The sequence below is a fragment of the Cajanus cajan genome, chromosome 1 (genome assembly GCF_000230855.2).
Source record: "Cajanus cajan strain Asha chromosome 1, NIPB_CcT2T_4, whole genome shotgun sequence".
Lineage (NCBI taxonomy): Eukaryota > Viridiplantae > Streptophyta > Magnoliopsida > Fabales > Fabaceae > Cajanus > Cajanus cajan.
Genome location: NC_138517.1, coordinates 78,707,849 through 78,717,207, shown reverse-complemented (window position 1 = coordinate 78,717,207; position 9,359 = coordinate 78,707,849). Strand labels below are relative to the sequence as shown.

The following is a 9,359-nucleotide window of genomic DNA, read 5'->3' as shown; positions in this document are numbered from 1 at the left end:
AAAAGGGAAGGTAGCTAGCTTGCTTGTGATAAAGTTGCAAAGCATGGCTCTCTCCCCTAATCATCATGTATTTTGAAATGAAACATCTCATTTCACCAAAACCACACTGTAATTTTCTCCATCTTCACCAACTCTCTCAACGTTACACTGTAGCTCTTTTCTTAGCATATTCCTATTCCCTTTCCTTACCCCATTATAAACCTTGTTCTTTTGCAATGACGAACCACCTTACTTTCTTTCATTCCCCTTTTCTGTTTTTTTGACCCACATTCTCGTTTATGTTCTTTTCATTCACTGCTATGAGCTTTGAGTGAAAAGTTTTTTTTTTTTGCTTAATTATCCCGTTCTTTGTCATTTTTGTCTTTCACTAATGTGTATTCCAACTGGGTTTTGAAGCTTTGTCTCTTTATTGTAACTTGTAAGTTTGTGTTATGTATTTATTTGGCCTAGATGAAGCAACATTGTAGTGTTGTGTTGCTACTGGGATTCTACTGAAGGGGTTTGTTTGCATAATTCATGTTATAAATCATAATGATGTGTACTTGCTTGCTGATTTTACCATAGGTGTGTTGCCATCGTTCTTCGTTCCTCTGTTGCTCATTGCACAAGCATTGGTGACAGCCAAGATTAAATAATCAAGTTGCTTCTGCAAATCTGTACTGTTGTTAGAGCATAAAAAGATATAAATCCTTATGGAGGAGACATTTGTTCCGTTTCGTGGAATTAAAAATGATCTTCAAGGGAGATTGATGTGTTACAAGCAAGACTGGATTGGTGGTCTCACGGCAGGCTTCAGGTACACCTTTCTTATGCTACAAAAAAATAATAACTTATTTTCTAAGGATACTGGATTTTGATAGCATGACATATACTTGAATGATGATAGAAGGGTTTCCTTCTAATTCAGCTAGTATTCCTTTAAAATTTCTACACTAGTAAGCAGTTCCTGGTAACTACATACTTCTTGTTTTGATTGGAATGTTAACTTGGTGCTTAAACTGCTATTTCGCAGGATATTAGCCCCTACCACGTATATATTCTTTGCATCAGCAATTCCTGTTATTTCATTTGGAGAACAATTGGAAAGAGACACAGGTACATTACTTGTTATTTATATCCCATAATTTTCTTGGGTTTTATCTGTGTATGGTAATTTGTTAATTAATGATAAGATAGCTGAGTAGATAAATGCAGAGATAGTGATATAATGAACCTCAAATTTGATGTAATGTGTTCCAATAATCTCCAGATGGAGTACTCACTGCAGTGCAAACATTAGCATCTACTGCATTGTGTGGAATTATACACTCTATTATAGGAGGCCAGCCTTTGCTGATTCTTGGAGTAGCAGAACCAACTGTAATTATGTATACATTCATGTTCAACTTTGCCAAAAGTAGGCCAGAATTGGGTTCAAAACTCTTTCTAGCATGGAGTGGATGGTATAGCCTGCTGACTTTCATATTTGTAGTGGTGTAATCATGCTATATTCCTAGCTATAATTTTTATGATGAGTTACTGTCTGTATGATGCATTATAAAAGAAACTTATTTGCATCCTGTATTTAATGTATGATCAGGGTATGCATGTGGACTGCCATCTTGTTGTTCCTACTGGCTATCTTAGGAGCTTGCTCCATCATCAACAGGTTCACTCGTGTTGCAGGGGAACTGTTTGGCCTTCTTATTGCAATGCTTTTCATGCAAGAGGCTATTAAAGTAAGAAACATCATTCTGCTTTCTTTGACTGTAATATTGACTCACGAGTATTTTTAGTGCTACTGCTAATGATTATGTGGTTCTAGCATGAAGTCATAAATATATAAGATGATTTAAGATATAAGTATAACATTGAAGGAAAATCAATTCAACTGATAAAGGTGCTCCCTAAATGGGTTTAACAGGGACTCATCCATGAGTTTCACATACCTGAGAGGGCAGACCCAACATCACCTGAGTTTCAATCTTCATGGAGATTTGGAAATGGTATGTTTTCTTTGGTTCTGTCTTTTGGTCTCCTGCTTACAGCATTGAGAAGCCGAAAAGCAAGGTCTTGGCGATATGGATCAGGTAAGATTTGGGAAATTTTAGAGGTTCCAAATCACATGGGCATGTGCATCATCAACACGATATGAATTAACAAATCATAAAATTTTCTTTCCCTTATGGTCAATTGTGGAGTGTTGACAGAAGTTGCAGAAATACTATATTCTTCCATTGAGATATGCATTCTTTTCTGCAAGAAGTATTTAACAGAAGTCAATAAGCTAATAAGTAGTAGTTTACATGGCACCGACTTTGATATGTACTGTAAGGTGCTTGAAGTTATGTATTTGATATAATCCGTTCCCCATCCCTTTTGATTCCCATTTTAAGGCCTCCTGTTACAAAAATAAAACAAATTAGCAGAAATTCTGGCATTCAATGAGAAAAAACTGCAGTAGAAACAATGTTGTTGAGGGGTAGTGGATTCCAATTAACATTTGTTATGGTAGAGTTGATCTTGATGTTACTAAGTGGACTTATATGTAAATTGAATCTTGCCTGAAAAATATTCCAAAAGTTATCTTTAAAGCTTAGAACCGTAAAAGAAATGAACTTCTGTCTTAATGAAAATTTTGTTGCTACTCTTCAAATAAATTTTGTAAGATGACTTCTCTTCAATGCACAAAAAAAGGTTTGAACCCATAATATGTCACCTTTATGAGTTTATTTAGATTTATCAAACTTAAATTGAAAATGGAAGTGTATATCACCTGGAGATTAAATCTGATCAACGACAGACTAAGGATTTGCTTTTAACATCAAAATAACTGAAAAAGTCCTTTCAACTTGTACTTTGACCTTTTGTTATTATGTTCCAGTAGTTCTTAGAATATTTTCAACTTGTTACAGGATGTTTACGGGGCCTCATAGCGGATTATGGTGTCCCGTTGATGGTTCTATTGTGGACCGGCATTTCTTATATTCCCGCTGGAAGTATTCCAAAAGGAATCCCTAGGCGTCTCTTCAGTCCAAATCCATGGTCCCCTGGTGCATTTGAAAACTGGACTGTCATAAAGGCATGACTAGTTGATATGTCCAAATATTTTAATGTTGGGAAATCTCATAATTAAATTTATCTTTCATTTTTTTATATTCTCAGTTCTTCATTGGAAATTTTTCATGAAATGTTCAAAATCACCAACAGGACATGCTGAATGTGCCAGTTCTCTATATTATTGGAGCGTTTATTCCAGCAACAATGATTGCTGTTCTTTATTATTTTGACCATAGTGTGGCATCTCAGCTTGCTCAGCAGAAAGAGTTCAATTTAAGAAAGCCACCTTCTTTCCATTATGATTTACTTCTTTTGGGATTCATGGTACTTAATACTCCTTGCTCTTTTTGATCCTTTGCTTTATATAAAATTACTTTGGTTCCTTGCCTTTTTTGCCCGATGCTCTTTGTTTTCCCTTTGCAATTTGAGATTGATATTGTGTATGGCCTCCTATTCTGTTTGTAAACTGAATGAGATTCTTGGTTGTGACACATTTGATGTGTTAAATGAATGACAGGTTATATTATGTGGTCTAATTGGAATTCCCCCGTCAAATGGTGTCATTCCACAATCTCCAATGCATACCAAAAGTTTAGCTACACTGAAGCACCAGGTAGACATTAATTACAATTGCAGGTTTCCTGTTCTCTCATTTTATGGTGCTTTACCGTGATAAATGTTGCCGATACACTTTCATTAGTACACTCTGTAGTAGACCTAGAAAGTGGGAACATAATACATAATGATATGATTACATGTGCTCTGCAACTATCATTATCCGTATATTTTGGGTGATTTGCAGTTACTTAGAAACCGACTTGTTGCAACAGCACGAAGCTGTATGAAAAAGCAAGAAAACTTGGGACAAGTATATGGAAGTATGCAAGATGCTTACTGGCAGATGCAAACCCCTCTAGTTCACCAGGAACATTCCTCGCAGGTACATGGAATTGTGGTCTTTTTATCACTCTCCCTTCCACCTATATGACATGATCACTTATAATAGTTTTCTGGCATATTAGTCCCCTAATTTTGCTTAATGTTTTGAAAGTGCCCTGTTCTAAAACTGATCCAAAGAGAATCTTCAATCATATCATTTTTTTAATGGTTTAAAAAATCGAACTTGTTCTTATGTTGTCTCTAGTTCAAACAAGAAGTGGCATGTCATGTTATCATCAACCCTTGACTAAACTCCTTCTGACAGGGACTTAATGAGATGAAAGAGTCAACTATCCAATTAGCATCAAGCATGGGGAGTATAAATGCTCCAGTTGATGAGTCAATATTTGATGTGGAGAAGGACATTGATGACTTATTGCCTGTTGAGGTCAAAGAACAACGAGTGAGCAACCTGCTTCAATCTTTGATGGTAGGAGGATGTGTAGCAGCAATGCCTTTCCTGAAAATGATTCCAACTTCTGTACTCTGGGGCTATTTTGCTTTCATGGCCATTGAAAACTTACCTGGCAACCAGTTTTGGGAACGGATTTTATTAATTTTCACTGCTCCAAGCAGAAGATACAAGTATGAATATGACCTTAAACATTTCCTATTTGATTTTTATCTCTTCAGAATAATTAGAGTTGCATTCACTGACTTGTTGCTGCTTTATTTTTTACATTATAAAATAAATATGAAGAGTCTTGGAGGAGTTCCATGCAACTTATGTGGAAACCGTACCATTCAAGACAACTGCAGTATTTACTCTCTTCCAGACTGCTTACTTGCTTGTTTGCTTTGGTATCACTTGGGTTCCAATAGCTGGGGTTCTATTCCCATTGATGATCATGCTTCTGGTTCCTGTGAGGCAATACATTCTGCCCAAGTTTTTCAAAGGAGCACACCTTCAAGATTTAGACGCTGCAGAATATGAAGAAGTGCCTGCTTTGTCATTCAACCTAGCGACTGTAAGTGTAACACTAGAGCCAAGTTCACCTTTTTGTTATGGAATTACACAACACATACATGACATATTTCAAATTACTTATACCTTTCTGATATGGAATTACAAAACACATTCATGACATCAACATCAGTAGTTGCAAGTAGTTCTTTAATGATTTAGATTACTTAGGAACATGATACGTGCACAACTACTTTGAGGTCAATCCATGACTTAAGAACCGTTTGCATCATTCCAAACAAGCGTTCACAAGAAGCAACATTTTGTATCATTGGTACTGAATGTCCATTTGGATGATTTGAACTGATAACTAAACACACACTCAAGCTCCTTTTTCCACTGTGTGTGCAGGAAGGGGACTTGAGCAGGGCAGCTTCCTTTGCAGATGATGGAGAGATTCTTGATGGAGTAATTACTAGAAGCCGGGGTGAGGTTAGACGTGTTTGCAGTCCAAAGGTAATGAGCTCCACTCCAACACTATCCCAGGAGTTCACAAGTGTTCAAAGTCCAAAGTTCCCAGATAAAGTATACAGCCCTCGGATAAGCCAACTCAGAGGAAATCAAAGCCCTCGAGGTGTTGTGAGAGGACCATTTAGCTCTGCAGAAGCTAGGCCATCCCATTTGAGGAAAGGTGGTTGAACACTGATGCATCTTTACTTATGCCTATAATACAAGGATTGCCAGCAAAGGTGGCATGCCCCTCACTCATTTTAATCTCTGATTCTTGACATAGGCAATTGCGACAATATAAACTATCTAGTGCAGGAATTTGTAACAAGTTGTTAATGTTTATGATTAAAAAGAAAAAAAGTTGTTAAGTGGTTGATGCCTATTATTTGTTAGGTAATGCAATTATGGAGACATTGACATGTTTCCACCCTATTAACTTTTTTATGGATAAAGGTCTCCATAAATCTTTCGTTCAAATTAAAATAAAACTAAAAATCATTCATGTAAAATAATTACCGGGGAACAGCTTGAAAAGACAAGTTTTGTAGACCAAGGGTTAATTGTTATTAACGAGCAAAGGTAATTATTTTAACAAAAAACCATACCGCCATCAACCTAACATGATTTACTAGTGTAATGATATGCAATCAATAAAGAAGCTTTTCTTATGAATCTTACGAATATTCTTGTTAACATTATCCTGTCTTTGATGTAATGTGAATTCAATGTAACATCATGTAAATTATGTAAAATCATTTTACACCTTTAGGATTACCGATGGTTTATCTACCATTGATTTCTCCAGCTTTCTCAATATACTACCCAGAAATAATTTCTTGTCTCTAAATTTCTTTCGTCCCTCCAGCTGTCTGACTCATGGATTTAGAAAGTCGCACAAAATGATCAAGGAAAGTCATTCTTAAGTTGCTATTCCTCGGTATGCAAGATGAGTCATTGAATAATAAAGACCTTATTTTATAATTCATCCACAATAGAATAGACAAGGAATAACCGTATGGTATTCTCCCGTTACTTTAAAGAGATGCTAAAAAAATAAAGTTATGACGATATGTTTAACCAAGAGTAGTGAGAAAACAACTGCTCAATAACTAGTCAGAAATTGTAGAAATGTATTATGCGTGGAAATTTGGAACCTAACAATGCCAGTCTCTTGACTGAGATTTCGACTTTCGCTGTTTGGCATCTTTTGTCGTGTATCACACAATGCTTTTCAATGTAAACACAAAACTAAACTATTAAATAAATTAATTAAAAAAAAAAAAAAAAGACGGATCAGTGTCATTTCTTCAAAGGTTTATTGGTTCTACACTGGTATAAACGTCAAGAAAATCATCCACGAAAATGCAGGGTTCTTGAATTGATTGAGACACAGAATCATTTGGTAGAAACTACAAAACGGTTTTAAGAAACTTAAGCACTGTTGATATGAAAAAATAGCAACAGCGATAAAGCCACTGCCCTATTCTCCACAATTGTTTTAAATAAAATTTTAACAAAACCAATAACAATCATAAAACCCTTGGAAGGCTTGTCACCAGAAAAAAAAACCCTTGGAAGGCTTTCTCTACATGCTTGGTCTCCGAAACCTTCACTGATGGACAAACTGAATCATTTGGGATAAAGCAAATTAGGCTGTTTACTCTTGCTAAATTTAGAACCTGTCATTTGCTCTGACTCATACAGTATGTGATTGATAAGGCCCCTTGCAGCACTGCAAAACCAGAAACCAATCTACGGTAAGTAATTAAACATAAATTACACATACATACCCATGTTTTTGTGCACGGGGACATTAGAAATGTATTGCAGCAGATGAAGGAAAAAGAGATAAAAAGGAAGAAAAAGGATCACAATGGGAATAAACAAGCACAATATAAATGTGCATTATACTAGACGCAAGCTTACTCATCCTTCAACTTTTGAATCTTCTCGGGATCTGTTTCATGCTTGTGTTTCTTAAACTGTTGTCTCACCATATCAACAAGAAGCTCCGTGTTATGTTTCTGCAACAGCAAGCAGACACACAGCACAATCAATTTCAACATCTTAGTCTTATGACACATGCAGATTAAATATATTTAGATCCTGTTTGCATGAATTCATTCGTAAACACTTTAGGAGAAGAAAAATGAATCAAACACCTTCCATAAGTTAAAACCAACTATGCTGCACCTCAGTCCTCAGCTCCTAGAAGTGTTAAACAAAAGAGTTCCTATAAAAGCTGAAATGCATAAGCTAATTTTAACTAACGAGAAAAGTATAATTCATTTTACCATCTCATTTTCTTTTCCTATAGAAGTGCTTAGAGAGAAATTTCTCCAGACAAGATTAAACAAAGACAGTGCTTCAGCAAAAAGAGTGCATTACTTTACCAGCATAGCAGCAATAGGAAAGTAACCTGAATAAAGAAGCACAGCATGATGATAGATGAAATGCGAAACATGAAGTAAGTGATGGTGTGCACTCAAAGGACCAGAGTTTGTTCCACTTCCACATGTTAAATTTCAATATCAATCACATGTCTTCAGAAAACATACATCACAAACTTGAGACACTTACAACACCATAAGTAAAACTTAATTTGGGAAAAATACACAAGGGCAGGGGTTCCCATACATTCAATTGAAATTATGCTGAATCAATAAGCCACAAGTGAATCTGTTTGAATTTGAAGGGGAGTGACGTACCCGATGGCCAATATATTTAGCTCTTCGCAGGCATTCACGGTAAAGCTAGAGAAAAAAGGGCATGAAAAAGTGAAAAAAGAGATTGATTTGTGTTTGCTTATTGAAATTTTGAAGAAAAGGGGTTTGATTGAATTAATGTGACTGACCCTAATGGCATTGTTGGCGAGCTCAGGAGGCAGGGCAGTCTGAAGGGAAGGCATGTTGGAAACTGCGGAACAAAAAGAGAGAGGCAATTCATCGAACAGTTAGGGGGTTGATTGGGAGAGGGAGAGTGAGGGTGGGCGTGGGTACTTACTTGCCTGATGCTGCTTCTAATTAGGAGATAGGAGATAGGAGATAGGAGATAGGAGATAGAAGACACCACCTCGTCTTCTGACTACAACTCTCAGCTCAGCTCAGCACCAGAGTCAGCATCTACCCATAACCCCAATTCCCGAACTAACTCAAATGGATACAATGAATTTGAATCAATTTTTATTTCAGTGTTCCAACGTACTCCATTCAATTTTGGTAATATAGTATCACTCGAGTAACCAGTTTTTATTATTTTATTTTTATTTTATCTATGACACTCGATGATAATAATAAGATTAAAATATTTTATAATCTATATAATTTTACTTATTTTTATAATTTAAAATACGTCATTTTAGTTCTTATACTTATATTTTTTAACCCTTTCTAGTCTTTTTGTTTAATATATATTTTTTAATTCATATACTATAATTTTTTTAATATTTTTAGTCCCTATAGTTAGTTTAGGATTTATGATTTTGTAACATTTGTTTTGTGTTATTCATTTACGGTTTAAGGCTTGTATATTTTTTTGGTTAAATACCTAATTTAGTTTCTTATAATATTTTAAATTTTAATTTAGTCTCATTTTAATTTTTGGTTTCAATTTAGTCCTTAATAATTTAAATTACTGCAATGTCAAACGTTCCGTCCAAATTTCTTAAACGAAGTTAATTATTGGCCACGTGGATGCTATGTAGATGCATAAGTGGATGTCAAATTTTTTTAATGCATCTGTAACCAGAACAACTCGTTCTAAAACTAGAACGATCCATTCTACTTGCACACGTGGTGTGTTAATTTTGCATCTAGAACGGCCCGTTTCAGATGCATTAGTTAACACACAACGAGTGCAACAGAATGAGTCATTCTGAAACCAGAACGGGCCGTTCTGCTTTTAGAACAAACCATTTTAGATTTAGAGCGGGTCGTTCTAGAATGCCAACCACATACGTGCGTTCAAC

General features: G+C 35.6%; 2 protein-coding genes across 5 annotated transcripts; one reads left to right on the top strand and one right to left on the bottom strand.

Annotated features, from left to right (window-relative positions):
* Positions 1-5,836, top strand: LOC109804550 (boron transporter 1). 2 transcript variants are annotated; one of them, XM_020366400.3, is made up of 13 exons: positions 1-108; positions 565-796; positions 1,013-1,095; positions 1,250-1,442; positions 1,580-1,718; positions 1,904-2,069; positions 2,895-3,061; positions 3,190-3,363; positions 3,557-3,652; positions 3,842-3,979; positions 4,244-4,563; positions 4,679-4,946; positions 5,294-5,836. In XM_020366400.3, the coding sequence occupies exons 2-13, from the start codon at positions 693-695 to the stop codon at positions 5,579-5,581; spliced, it is 2,136 nt and encodes a 711-aa protein (XP_020221989.1). In that variant the 5' UTR covers positions 1-108; positions 565-692; the 3' UTR covers positions 5,582-5,836. The 2 variants fall into 2 exon arrangements, with proteins under 2 accessions (XP_020221989.1, XP_029128270.1); XM_029272437.2 differs by lacking the exon at positions 1-108 and adding an exon at positions 121-418.
* Positions 5,837-6,742: 906 nt separating this feature from the next.
* EMB2786 (COMPLEX 1 LYR-like protein) lies at positions 6,743-8,590 on the bottom strand. Of its 3 annotated transcripts, none has more exons than XM_020366411.3 (5): positions 8,400-8,590; positions 8,247-8,308; positions 8,101-8,145; positions 7,319-7,416; positions 6,743-7,124 (listed from the first exon to the last, which is right to left on the bottom strand). In XM_020366411.3, exons 2-5 carry the CDS (start codon positions 8,298-8,300, stop codon positions 7,022-7,024), a joined length of 300 nt encoding a protein of 99 aa, XP_020222000.1. In that variant the 5' UTR covers positions 8,301-8,308; positions 8,400-8,590; the 3' UTR covers positions 6,743-7,021. The 3 variants fall into 3 exon arrangements, with proteins under 3 accessions (XP_020222000.1, XP_020221999.1, XP_020222001.1); XM_020366410.3 differs by having other exon boundaries at positions 8,396-8,589; XM_020366412.3 differs by lacking the exons at positions 8,101-8,145; positions 8,247-8,308; positions 8,400-8,590 and adding an exon at positions 7,812-8,023.
* Between the last annotated feature and the right edge of the window lie 769 nt (positions 8,591-9,359).

Excerpts from the sequence above, each read along its gene's own strand:
- LOC109804550 (XM_020366400.3), top strand. The coding sequence starts at position 693 with ATGGAGGAGACATTTGTTCCGTTTCGTGGAATTAAAAATGATCTTCAA. Across the intron at positions 797-1,012 it reads GGTCTCACGGCAGGCTTCAG|GATATTAGCCCCTACCACGT; the intron begins GTACACCTTTCT and ends GCTATTTCGCAG. Across the intron at positions 3,653-3,841 it reads TAGCTACACTGAAGCACCAG|TTACTTAGAAACCGACTTGT; the intron begins GTAGACATTAAT and ends GGTGATTTGCAG.
- EMB2786 (XM_020366411.3), bottom strand. The coding sequence starts at position 8,300 with ATGCCTTCCCTTCAGACTGCCCTGCCTCCTGAGCTCGCCAACAATGCC. Across the intron at positions 7,417-8,100 it reads CTAAATATATTGGCCATCGG|AAACATAACACGGAGCTTCT; the intron begins GTACGTCACTCC and ends TTGCTGTTGCAG. Across the intron at positions 7,125-7,318 it reads ATTCAAAAGTTGAAGGATGA|TGCTGCAAGGGGCCTTATCA; the intron begins GTAAGCTTGCGT and ends CTGGTTTTGCAG.